Genomic DNA, 14053 nt, shown 5'->3' with positions numbered 1-14053 from the left:
ACACCAACCCACAGAACTCAATCTGTCCTTTCCACTACCTCCTCCAAAGCCAACTTTCATGCTTGAAAAAGCCTTCCACATGCCACCAGTCCAAGACCTCTGTGCGGATACTCACCAACCCCACTCTCAAAAGTCATACCCAGTGAGCTTAAGTGATCCCACTGTGTGACTTCATGCTAGGCCTTGCTTTGTCACCAACAGCCTCTTCCACAGCACCATGTAGAGACACTGATGGCCCTCATCTTTTCAGGTGTTCCCAATACTCCTGTAAGACAGCTTTGCTGTATTCACCACTAGCTAGCTTGACCAGGTTTCCCACTCATGCTACCAAGGATTCATCTTCTCCCAAGGACAGAGCTTCAGAAGAAAACCATAACCTGCCGGACAGGTTTCTTAAGGCACATGACTGAAACAGGCCTGGATGAAAAAGTTGCTCCTAGCAGAACCATGGAACCAGGACAGTATAAAGGGCCTGATTCCACAGAACATCTATGGCCCACGACTTAGCAATTGGGTTCTCTTCTGATGGCTACATCCTCTTTCCATACCCATCACCACCACCACCACCACCACCACCACCACCACCCACCCCCTCACACCCCTCCACCCCCCAACATCCCCACACACACACCCCAACACATGCCCAGTGGCAAGCAATAGTCACCAACACTCTGGGCTAGCACCTATTCTTAGGTTATCTATCAGTCTAGCACTTACCTTAATGCACCATCATCACCTTCTATTGTCAAAATCCTCAAATAAGGATGATTTGCAGGGACAAGATAAGTGTTCCTACATCAGAGAAACTGGGCGAAGAGGGGAGAACTGAGACATGAAAAGAAGCAACTTATCACCATGACTCTTCAGGGAAGAGGTCTCCAGGAGGTTAACTGGAATTCAGCCAAGAGGCCTCTGCTCAAGTTTTTTTTAAACTCAGATACACAGGAGCACAAGAAAACGCGCGCGCGCGCACACACACACACACACACACACACACACACACACACACACACACACGCCAGCCTGCATTATGAAATTAAGAAAACAATTCCTCTGAGTGTAAGACAGGTTTCTTTTATTAGTTTTTTCCTAAACTTGTCTCATGTTTACTGAATGTTTTTCTCAGTGTAAGAACGTGACCTGGAGTTTTAACAAATTTGGATAACGCAACTTGGAAAATGCTTGTCTGTATACAAGTCATCAATAACCACTTTCTGGCCTGCCTCCATGTATATCAAGTTGGTCTTAAAGCCTGTCTAAACAGAGAGCAAGCAGACCATGCCATCCTATTCCTACTTTTAAACTTCAAATTCATCCCCATCCCAACACCCAAGCCCTTACCCCCCATACACACAAGGTTTAGAAGAAATGGTCATTAAGGACTGAGTTGCATCAGACTTGATGTAATCCTGCATCAGCATCTCAAATAGCTCATGGCCTTACAGCAGGTCAGCTGGAACTCTTGCAGCAGGAAACAGAGTTTAGGAATAGGGCCCCAGTGCTTTGGAACACAGTCCTTGTACTGTGAGGGACGCTTACACATCACATTAACCCAACTTCCCCCTCCTCCTCTCCCAGCAATCATCTCTACAGCACTTTAGAGCTCCAACATTTAAAAACCTTTCTGCACAGAGATGGACAGAAATTTATTCCTACTATGCAGGTATAGTCTTGGTTCTAACAACATAGGGCAAAACTAACAGAGAGGCACTCTGTTATACAGAATATCAGTTATTACAAAGATACAAAACATAATCAACAAAACTTGTAACAGTTTATAGGCAGGAGGAACCAGCTCTAGCCTCTAATATAGGCTTCCCTTGAAGTTTCCAAAACGCCTTGCTCCTATCCACACTGCCCCAAAAAGCAGTCAGAGGAATGCTTTGGTGCTCCTGACATTAGCTAAAGTTAAGGAGGTGTTGCTCTAACATGGGCATATTGTTTTAACACTCATTTGTTTCAGACTCATCCAGTACAATCCAGTGTATTTTTGTTTTTTAAATGATCTGTCATCTGTTTAACACATACAAATTGGCAGATTCATGACAGATATTAATACTTAACACACAAGTGGACTGTGTATGAGCCAAAAAGAACTTTTTACTTTTATCCTGGGAGTTCAAACTATACCTCGAGTTTACACAGAACATCTCTCACTAACAGGCCAGGATACAAATCTTTATACCATAATGAGCAAGGATCAATTCCTCAGTTTAATTTACCATGCCTATATTCAACAGTACATCTTCTAAAGAGAAAATTATTTAGACTTTGATGCTCTAGGTGTTAGTGAACAGACTTTAAAGAAGCACCTCCAAGTCTAAAATTCTGTTTGCAATTTGCTCCCAGCGAGGGGGTTCTCTATCCCAAAAGCAGCCATGCCATTTGTAATAGGAGCTCTTTCCTTGGGAGGAAGGAAGAGGGTGGGGCTGGGATGGAAGGGAAGGGTGAAGATCAGTGTGCCTTTGTTGCTCCCCTACATTAATCCACACCAGACCACGCTCTGGCCTGCTCAGGAACAGAGGGAGCGCCCACCCTAACCCCACACCAGGCAGAAAGTCTTTCTGGCAATGTCCACAACAGATTTTTGAAGCATAATTAGAGCTCCTACCATGAATGTCATAATGAAAAGCCAGCTTGATAGCTAGTTATAGCTTTTGCTGCAGCTCAACTTTCCAAAATAAACTTATTTTGAAGAAGCATGATTAAACATAAAAGGAGTGAAGCATAAGCTCAGTAAGACTAACTGGGCTTCTAAATAGTACCATTATGAAAAAAGATACAATGCACTTAATTTCTGTATCTAACTATTTAGAAGTCAAAATGCTCCGTACATTACCTATATCCCCCACCCCACCCCCAAATTCCCTAAAAACTGACTAAGAAATCTCCAGTATTCACTTGCTCTAGTTGATATTTAGAACAAAGTTGACAACTTAAAGCTTTATAATAGTCTGTTTTAATATAAACAAGTGTAGGAATCAATCAATGTCCATTTCAGGAAGCTTCTTGTCTGAATCCGAAGGCACAGCTGTGTCTGCACCCTGCTCAGCAGCCTGGGGGCCTGGGTTATCTCCTTGTCCGTCCACTGGTCCATTCTGCTCTGCATTTTTTTGTTCCTCTTTTGGAGGTTCCACTTTGGGTTTGGGCTTTGAAATTATAGGGTTACACATACTTGTCAGCTCCTAGAATGGAAGAGAAAAAAATGGTTTCTTAAATTTTCATATGACATGCTAAACCCACGTTCACCCGTTCTCACTCAATCCCCAAACCAAAATGTGACAATGACAAATGTCACTTGAGGACTATTAGTACCAACAAAGCTGACAAGACTTAAACATTGAAAGTCATGAATTACCTTAATTTTAGCTTCAATCTCTTTTGTCTTGACAACAGGATCCATGGTCAGACTCTGCTTATTCTGCAGATTCAGCTTGTTATTCATCCACTCCATCGCCTCATTGGTGCTCTTTTCTACCTTTGCCACATCAGCAGCATCCAAATGGTCATACTGGTCCTCCTATAACCAACCAGCAGGTAGTCAGATGAGTATCAAGGCATAATACCCACGTCCCAAAAACTGCCTAGTTCTTCACCATCTTTTAAACAGGTACCATCTTTCAAAAAATGAAGCACTTTTAGCACTAAGTAGACAGTAAAAAAAACTTTAATTATTTAAACCTTAAGGAAAAAGATTTGAAGGCCAAGAATATCTACAAGAAGGCAGCTAAAAGGCTTCATTGATATAAATGATGCACATTTTATGCAAAATCTTCTGAAAATAATTTCACATGTAAATTTACACTTTAAGAGAAATGAAAGCTGAGGTTTAAACATGTTACTCTGGAACAAAAATAATAATTAAATATAAATTTTTAAAGATCTTTCAAAGAAAAAAATGTTTGGGTTTTTTTTTTTTTTAAGAAGTTTCTTACACTAACAAAACAACAAAAACCTGGAGTAGGGCTAAGGATAGAACTCAGTGGTAAAGGGCTTACCTGACACACATGAAGCACTTGGTTTGACCCCCTACCACCACCAAAAATAAATAAGTTTAAGTAAGTAAGTAATAAATAAATGGAAGAGCCTGGAATACAGTAAGGTTAAAATGCTAATTTTGGAGTGAGACTTTGGACTGAATCTCAGCTGTCCCATATTATTTACCTGGGGTCCTGTTTAAGGAAGGTGAGGCTTAAAGTTGTTGGAAGTTACTTATAAATGTTGATAAAACCACCTATATGGACTCAATGGGCTATTTATGGAGTGTATATCATATAGTACTCAAAAACTCTTTTAATAAATTAACTGTCGAGACACGACATCTGCCTAAAACACAAAATCACAATGCAGATATGTTCTCAGGACACAGCATCTTTTTTTTTTAAAATACCTTTTATTTATTTTTTTTCTTATGTGATGCTAAGGATCAAATCCAGCGCCTCATGTGTACTAGGCAAGTGCTCTACCACTGAGCTACAACCCAGCCCCCAAACAGAGAATCTTAAGTCTAATGCAGAAGATGCATTTTATAGCAAAAAAAAGGAAACTAAACAATACTTCTCAACCCCAGATTCCACCTACTAAAGAGAAGTAGCAAACCCTATAGTTTTTATAAGAGTCTATAAAACATTACGCAATAACATCTAAAATGAAAGAAAATATTGTTAAATGAGAGTTGAGAACAATAGAAAAACTGGCAGGTAAAATGTCTCAAATTGTGACAACCAAGGTAAGTAAGATTAGAGAAAGGGACTGGGGGTGGGTTGCAGAGTACCTTGTTTTTGAAAGAGCTGATTATTTTCATATACTGCTGAATCTGTTTCCCTAGTTCTTCAAATAATTTTGGTCTTTCTTCAGATTCCTGAAACCGTGTCTTAATAGGTTGACCTAAATTCTTAAAAAAGAATAAACAAATTCTTCACAGGGAAGCTTAAATTATCAGAGTTGTACTGTTTCTATTATGACTAACATTGATTATGAGTTAAAGTACATTTATGTATATCAAGGGATATAAATATACAAGTTAGATATGCTTCTCCGCACCACTGGAAATATTAGGCTGCTCAGACTGGAGCGAATATTCTTCAACATTGTCTCATGTAGAGTCAACCAGTATGTCCTAATTATCAAAACACAACCAAAAATTACTTGCCTCCTAGTAGACATTGTACACACTGAATAGGAAGTTTATTGCCAAAAATGATATTTTTTTTTAATTAAAAATGAGCAACACCTGAATCTGATGAAGCCTCTACATCTAAACATCACTTTACCAGACAATGTAAATACCACTGTGGAGAGGAAAATCAGCAAAGTCCAGATGGGGATTGGGGGGAGGGGTCTATAGGACAAATGATCCAACTCTTCATTAAATAAATAAGGGGAAAGAACAGTGGAAGGAGAACTACAAAACCAGATTTAAGAGACATACCAACAAAATGTATGGACCAATTTAGATCCTAACTAAAACATAATCATGTATGAAACAATGGAACTTGAAAATGGAATACTGTGGTGATCTTAAGAAACTTTTTAGGCACGATAATGATACAGAATGAAGTTCTATTTTCTTTTAAATACATACAGAAATGTTTCTGGATCAATCCAAACCAAAAGGACATGCTTCAAAACAACTGGGAGTGAAAATAGAGATGAAAAGAATTGGCCCAAAGAGCTGAAACTATTAGTCTCTACTTTCATGTGTTTGACATCTCTTCCAGAAGACAAAGAAAATGAACAAAAACAAAATGGGACTTCATGTGCACTCTGACTATGCTTGCCACAATGATATAAAACTACAGGCACTGTCCTTGAGTAATTTCACTAAAAAGGGTAATTGTAATAGCCCAGTTCCACAAGAAACCAAGTAATTCTGAGCTAAAAGCAAAAGGAAATGTTCAAAGTTTCTTCTTGTGCATTTCTATCCTTTTCCAAACAAAAGGTCTCTAACTTGGGTAGTTCTTTATATTTTAACCCTAAGGTTTAACAATTAGTTTCTTTAAATACAAAACTAGTCATTTTGTTTTTATCAAGAATCAAAACTACAGCCACACACACTGGTACACACTGTAGTCCTAGCTATTGCAGGTTGAGGCAGGGGAATCACATTTGAAGCCAGCATTAGCGACTTAAGTGAGATGCTATCTCAAAAAAAAAAAAAAAAAAAGAGTGCTGGGAATGCAGTTCAGTGGTGTAGTTCAATTCCCAGTATTTAAAAAAAAAAAAAAAAAAGACGGGGCTGGGGTTGTGGCTCAGTGGTAGCATGCTCGCCTAGCATGCATGAAGCACTGGATTTGATCCTCAGCACCACATAAAACCAAACTAAAGGTATTGTGTCCACCTACAACTAAAAAATATATTTAAAAATTAAGGAAAAAAAAAAAAGAATGAAAACTACAAGTAACAATGACATAGTAAGTACCTTTGGGTAAGGACTATATCTTACTTGTCTTTTAACTCAAGAATGCACTAAATATCTAACTCCATAAAACACTGGAAGTCAAAACTCAATTTTCAGAAAAATTATTCTGTTGCTATAAGGCTCTAAATAAGTGAGGATTATAATGAGCCTAAGTCATAAGGGTACAATTCTTCAAAACATATTTTTCAGCCTGTGCTCTCCTCCCCATTTTGAACTACTCTCCTTGAACACTCTAAAGGCTCGGGGATACCTCTGCTCTCTAAGAGTCACTTACTTTTAATTCAGCCAATTTATCTACATAAACTTGCTTTGGCTGGTCTTCTCCATCTTCATACAACCAATTTTCAGTATCTTCTAGTTTCAAGGTAAAACTGTTACGATCCTACAGATAAAAAAAAAATTATATATATATTGTAATTAGGTCAATCAAAAACCAGTTGAGGCTTGCCTCACATGCACAAGGCCCTGGGTTCAATTCCCATCACCTCAACCAATCAATCAATCAACCAATCAATAAAAATAAAAGACCAGTTGAGGGCTGGGGATGTGGCTAAGAGGTAGAGCGCTCGCCTAGCATGTATGAGGCACTGGGTTCGATCCTCAGCACCACATAAAAATATTGTATCCGACTAAAAAAATTCTTTTTAAAAGTTAAAAAAAAAAACACAGTTGAGGGCTGAGGTGGTAGCACAGTGGTGGAGAACTTGCCTAGCATGTTAGGCACTGGGCTCGATCCTCAGAACCACAAAACAAATAATTTAAAGGTCAATCAATAACTAAAATCAAACAAAATAAATTTAATAAAACAAAACAGTGTGGCCAGGCGCCTCCATGCCTGTAACCCCAGCTGCTTGGGAGGCTGAGGCAGGAAGACCATGAGCTCAAAGCCAGCCTCAGAAACAGCAACTCTCAAATCAGTGAGATTCTGTCTCTAAACAAAGTACTAAATAAGGACCTGTTATCCCCTCGCCAAAAAAAAAAAAAAGTTGAAACACTGATGACACAAACTGCATTGCTATATCTGGCAGTTGCTTTAAAAAAAAATAAAGTAGTATGGAGATGAGGGACACAGAAAATAAGGCTGGCAGAAGCTTTTTATTTTCTAGGTTCAGGGGTTACAGAGCCAAGCACAGTAGTAGAAACCTATAATCTCAGCAATTCAGAAGGCTGAGGCAGGAAGATTTCAAGTTTGAGACCAATCTCAGCAACTTTCTCAGCAACTTGGTAAGACCCTGCCTCAAAATAAAAAATAAAAAATAAGAGGTGGGGGGGGGTGAGAGCTTGGTGCTACAATGCCCTTGGGTTAAATCACCAGTACCACCAAAAAATGGGGGGGTGGGATGGGTGACACATGCTTATAATTCCAGGTACTTGGGAGGATCCCAGGTGAGGCAGGATGATCACCAATTTTCAGGTCAGCCTCAGTAACTTAGTGAGACCCTGCCTCAAATTATAAAAAGCTCAGTGGTATTAACATTACTGGATTCCATCTCCAGTACTGGAGAGGGAAAAGAAATGAAAGAACATGTGAAATGATGTACAAAGGCTAATCTTTGGGAAATACTGTAATAATAAATACAAACTATACACCACCCTCAAAAAAAACACACTTTTAATAATTTTGTTAAACACAGAGAATTCCCTTCTAAGACATCTAAAGATGTTCCAAGAAGACAGAGTAAAACATTGCAGCAGACACTTACATCTTCACTCACAAACTTCTCATATTCACCACTAAGCTTGTCTCTCATTTCATACACATATTCTTCTACTGCATTCTTGGCATCATTCCGCTCCTTCTCCAGTTTATCCTGCATGATCATCTTACCCTGAGAACAATACAAATTAGATCTTAAGACAACTAAGGCAATTTCCTCTTTCATATAATAAAATTTAAAAACAAAGATCCATTCCTTCTCAAATCCTTTTAATTCTTTGAATCACTCCAACCAAAGGAAGCTGGAAGACTAGTCCTTGACAAATTTTGAAGATCAAGAACGCAGAGTTTCGTGTGTGACTTTAGAAAAAGAGAATAAAAATATTAAGATATAGATACTCCACAAAAATAAGGAAAACAATGTCAGGCGCAGTGGTGCATGCCTGTAATCCCAGTGGCTCAGGACACTGAGGCAGGAAAATTGCAAGTTCAAAGCCAGTCTCAGCAAAAGTGAGGTGCTAAGCAACTCACAAAATGGGGCTGGGGATGTGGCTCAGTGGTCGAGTGGCCTTAAGTTCAATTTCCAGCACTCAAATCAATCAATCAATAAATAAGGAAAAAATATTTGGGACAAGAAACAATTGGTTCAGCCAGGCACAGTGGCAAATGTCCATAATCCCAATGTCTGAAGCAAGCGGGAAGAAAGTTTCAAGTCAGCCACATCAACTTACATGAGACCCTATCTCCAAATTAAAAGGGTTAGGGATGTGGCTCAATGGTAAAATACCCTTGAGTTCAATCCCCAATATTTGGAAAGAAAAAAAAAAAGGCTTAGTGTCATGAGATGACCTGTTCTGATATACTAAGCATGTTATATAAATGCTAAAGACTCTGCAAAATAAAACTATTCTGAGATCCAGGGATTACATAATAAGAAACCTCAATGAATTGAGTAAATGGGGTCAAGGATCCCAAATATCACATATCACTCTTCTTAAAAAGAACTGCTATGTTTTCACACTGACTCACAACAGGAGAAGAAATAAGCAAAAAGTGCTACTATTAATGCTATGTGGTTTCTCCTGCTAACCAACTTCCATTACTCACTACTTTAAACATCCCAATCTCTAGGGAACAAATATACTTATAGCCCAATTTGAACAATACAACCCCAAACCAAAGACATTGTCAAGGATCTCACAGCAGAGCTTTTAGCAAGAAAGACATGGTATACAATAGGATGTATTATTTAAACTTGCCTTATCCCAAAAAATTCAAAATTATTTTATCAAAAGCCAAACTACCAAAAATATATAGAACCTCTAGAAACAGTATCTGAACATCATGGTTATATTAATTCATTAGCTCATTGTTCTTATAGACTTTAAATAATCACCTCATTTTCAATGTACAAGTTGAGCATCTCTCGGTCTATCTGCCATAACAGCTGATTCTCAATTGGCAGGTCCACAGTACTGGTCTTCACTTTTGCCTTCTTAGCTTGAGGTGGTTGGTCCATCTTTTTGTCTTTCAATCCAGCTTGAGAAGTCTAAAATAACAATAGGAACAAAAACATATACAACTTAAATTTCAAAAGCTAGCTGCTTCTGCAGTGCATACTTGGAATTGAACCCAGGAGCACTGTACCACTGAGCTACATCCCCATACCTTTAAAATTTTAGTCCTCCTGCCTCAGCCTCCCAAGTAACTGGGATTACAGCTGTGGATCACTTCTCCTGACTAGTTTCATTTTGCCATATGAAAAAAGATTCAAAGATCAGTGGCATAGTAAATGTGTACTTACTTAATGCTACTGTGCTACACACTAAAAAATGGTTATCACAGTAAGCTTTGTTATGTGTCTTTATCACAATTAAAAATACATTTTTGAAAAAATACAAACATACACACAATTAATTTTTCTGCAATCACACAATCAACACCTGATCATTATATAAATTTTTAGGGCTAGGGATATAGCTCGGTGGTAGAGTACTTCCTAACATCATGTCAAGGCCTGGGGCTCAATTCCCAACACAGCAAAAAGAAGGAAATAGGAAAAAAAAAATTCTTCCATTCTTATATAAATTTAGACAAGGATTAAACTAGTGGGAAAAGGTATAAAATTTTAATGGATCAGCAACATAATGCTAATGTGATTTAGAAAATGTTTATAAGCTATTTACATTTTCACAAGGACTGACAGAATTCATTCCAAAGCACCCTATCTACAAATGGAAATCCATTTAACTTCATCTCACTGCTATTTTGAGTTTCTAAGTCAATAATCTTTTTTTTTCCGGGCTGGGGATGTGGCTCAAGCGGTAGCGCGCTCGCCTGGGCGTGACCCAGGTTCGATCCTCAGCACCACATACAAAGATGTTGTGTCTAAAAAATAAATATTAAAATTCTCTTTAAAAAAAATAATCTTTTTTCCTCACACTTATAAACCATACTTTTTCAAATTGCCTACTCACACTTTATCCACTGTTTCCTTCAGTTTTTAGTAAATTTTTTTCCATAAATGATTGAGTCTTTTAGTTTCCTCCAGTTTTATTTTTCTATGCAAGTTTTTCCTTAATATTTTTAGTTGTAGATGGACATAATACCTTTATTTTATTTATTTTCATGTGGTGTTGAGGATCAAACCCAGTGTCTCACATGTGTAGGCGAGCACTCGACCGCTGAGCCACAGCCTCAGCCTCTTCTATGCAAGTTTTTATTTTTTTTTAAAAAAAAAGTATCCAACATTTCCTTTGTGATAACTTTTATTACTTTATGCTTTGAAAGCCTTTTTCCATACACAGATTAGGAAAATACTCAATCTTTTTGTTTCAACTTTTGAATTTATCAGGAATTCAATTGTAGTCTATGATGTGAGGCAAGACTTCAATGTCAGTTCCCCACCTCCTATCCAAACAGCAGCTGAAACGTATGTGTAATTTTTATTTCCTTCCCTTTAGAAATAACATTATGAAAGGTCCTTTAGTTCCTGAATCACCCCATGGAAGTCTACATAAAAATCCCTTGGATGCCTCTCGCTGCAACACCACACTGGTAAGAAGGATGCACACCAGGCCTGACACTTTTCCTTTCTCCTCACCCACCTTACACACACACACACACACACACACACACACACACAAAGGGATAATTTTCTCTCCCACTACCGCACCACCACCACCTACCCACCAAAATAAAGGGGTTTTCCATCTTGGCAAAGGTCTGAGCCAACAAGAGAATCAAATCTGTGAGCATGATCTCCTCTTGTCATTTTTTTTTAAACTATTATTTGCACAACTAAAGGAAAGCAAGTTAAAATTTGTTCAGACATGAAAATGGGCAACAGACTTAAGCCACATTAAGCCTCTACCAAATTTAAAGTACCACAATAAGAAATTCCCAGAGGGCTAGGGCTGTGGCTCAGTGGTAGCGCATTTGCCTGGCATGTGTGAGGCACAGGGTTCGATTCTCAGCACCACATATAAATAAATAAATAATAAAGGTCTATCGACAACTAAAAAAAAAAAAGAAATTCCTAAGAGGTTGAGATTACATATTGCCATGTCAAAAGCAATTGAAAGAAATAGTGTTTTTAATGCTAAAAAACAAATTCAAACATGGAAATTCAAAATTAAGGAATCAAAGAATAAAAGGATTCAAAAATGTTAAATATTCATTGTGGGATAAATACTTTTTTCACATTATTTACAAAATATACATAAATACATTATTTGCAATATTTTTCAATAAAAAAGCAAGAGTAAGGCAGTTGACAAATCTGATTTACCTAGCAAAACTATGTCTGAGTGCTCTTTTCATGTAACAATTAGTATAGAGGTTCAAAAACCATCTTGCAAAAAGCACTTTCTAGCAGAAAAAGTACTTTACAAAAACACTACAAAATCTTGCTTAAAAATTGTTCAAGTTGGGGCTGGGGTTATGGCTCAGCAGTGGAGTGCTCACCTCACACATGCAAGGCCCTGGTTTGATCCTCAGCACCACAAAAAAAATAATTAAATAAAATAAAGATATTGTGTCCAAATCTAACTAAAAAATAAATATTAAGAAAAAAATTGTTCAAGTAAGTAATATAGTATAAACTACTTTCCAAGAAATAGCCTTTTAAGGCATGTACATTACAAGCCTGCAATTCATAAAAACTCATACCTCCATTTCTTCAGATTCTAACTTATTTTCTGCTGGTGTCTGCTGCTGTTGCTCTTCAACATGTTGTTCTTCCTGGTCTACCTGCATCTTCTAAAAAACAGGTCAAATTAAATTCAGAAACCAAGAAATACCAATGAAAGACTAAGCAACCTTCATGACACACTGACAAAGACACATGCAGGATATGTAATTTCTGTTCAACTGTCAGCAACCAGAAGATCTAGGTTCAAATTCCAGCTCATGTCATACATGTTAACTGAAATACAAAATTCTCCCCTCGGGAGCTCAGCTAACATTATCTGTACAATGGGGATGACACTTGCCCTGCTCTATCCTTATGTAATCAAGAATGATTATGAATTGGTTTCATAAACCATTAAGTACTCTTAGTATACAATGTAGCATCATTTAACAGTCTCCAAAATACAATCTGCAGTTAAGTTTCTACAAACTTCTCATAAGTAGACTTCCCTCAAAAGTCTTTACTTTTCCAAGCAGTTCCTACATCAGCCTTTCCATATTCAAATGGACAACCACTGTATGTACTAGGGGAGGTGAACTTATTAAGAATACCCTCAATGCCGATAATTAAAACAACATATTTGTAGAACTGAACCAGTGGTCCCACAAAGCCTGCAACATATTAGAAGAACCTGGGACACTTTGAACACTGCTCATACCTGGGCCCAGCCTAGACCAACTCAAACAAAACCTCTGGGAATGAGACCCAATCATTTGTGGTTTTATAAAGATTTGAATCTGATACACAAAGAGAATAAGACCCAATGCATAATTTCAGTAAATTAGTGTACAACCTATTATATTTGTGAAAATAATCAATTGAGACTCAAGAACATTCTTCTATAACCAGAAAGAATCAAAAATAACCCAAGATGAGAAAAGCATGATCTGGGAAGAGGTAATCTATGTTCCATTTCCATACAGATTCCATGTAAAGATCCTCTACTGGTTAACCCATAATAGGGGAAAAGACACTTGCAAAACTACTCTCAGCAACTCTCACAAATTTGCTCCCATGACCCCATCCACTCGTTACAACTTCTAGACAAGTTACCTTTCGGCAATCATAATTACATTAAATGTCCAGGTTACCTCTTCTTCCTTTGCATTTTGATCAGTTTCCATTGGTTCCTCATTTTCCTCAGACTTGTGCACCTCCACTAGGGATGCACTGGACACACTGAAAATGCCATGGACATTTACTCGAACTTTGACTTTCACTTTTGAACTGGAGCCATCAGACTGGGGAGTGACTTTCTGAACTGAAAACTGAGCTGAGGACATGAGAACACACAAGAGAACAAATTCAAACATGAATACAAGCCCATACTGTAGGTTACATTCATTCCTCAATGACAGATCAATAACTAACATGACACTTCAAATAAGCATAGTCAGTACTCTCAGTACAATCTTACTAAATTATTAGATTTCTCATTCTTTCACATATGGTCAAGATTTTATAATTCTATTCCGAATGGAGCTCAAATGTCTCTTAATATTTTTTCTGTTCCTCTAGAACCTTATTTCAGCTTTATATGCAACAGCCACATAAATTCCTAAAGTATACATTTGTCACATTCTCCCTCTACCAAAAAAAAAAAGGTACTTTTCTTATTCCTCAAGAAATTCCCATTTCTAGATCCAGTTACTATACCAGAGTCTTATTTACCTTTTTTATTCCTACAACAATGCAAAACTATAAATTATTAGCATCCCTATTCCTATTTTACAAATGAGGAAACCAGAATAAGTTAACTTTCCACACCTTCTAAGTATCACTA

The 14053-nt window shown here is 37.6% G+C and overlaps 1 protein-coding gene across 2 annotated transcripts in view; it reads right to left on the bottom strand.

Moving 5' to 3' along the window:
• Nucleotides 1-1054: 1054 nt before the first annotated feature.
• Hspa4 (heat shock protein family A (Hsp70) member 4) overlaps nt 1055-14053 on the bottom strand; it is a 45542-nt gene continuing 32543 nt past the window's right edge. For both annotated transcript variants that reach the window (XM_046467617.2, XM_058586523.1), the window contains 8 exons: nt 13362-13543; nt 12249-12338; nt 9475-9627; nt 8125-8250; nt 6696-6803; nt 4775-4894; nt 3359-3520; nt 1055-3185 (listed from right to left, as the gene is read on the bottom strand). In XM_046467617.2, coding sequence (XP_046323573.1) covers nt 2982-3185; nt 3359-3520; nt 4775-4894; nt 6696-6803; nt 8125-8250; nt 9475-9627; nt 12249-12338; nt 13362-13543 — 1145 coding nt within the window. In that variant the 3' untranslated portion in view covers nt 1055-2981. The remainder of the gene's footprint in view (nt 3186-3358; nt 3521-4774; nt 4895-6695; nt 6804-8124; nt 8251-9474; nt 9628-12248; nt 12339-13361; nt 13544-14053) is intronic.

This window comes from Marmota monax, unplaced genomic scaffold (genome assembly GCF_021218885.2).
Source record: "Marmota monax isolate L192 unplaced genomic scaffold, Marmota_monax_Labrador192_F-V1.1 WCK01_AAM20220418_F8-fsc00199, whole genome shotgun sequence".
Classification (NCBI taxonomy): domain Eukaryota; kingdom Metazoa; phylum Chordata; class Mammalia; order Rodentia; family Sciuridae; genus Marmota; species Marmota monax.
The sequence above is the reverse complement of the archived record's forward strand: the minus strand, read 5'-3'. Positions and strand labels throughout refer to the sequence as shown.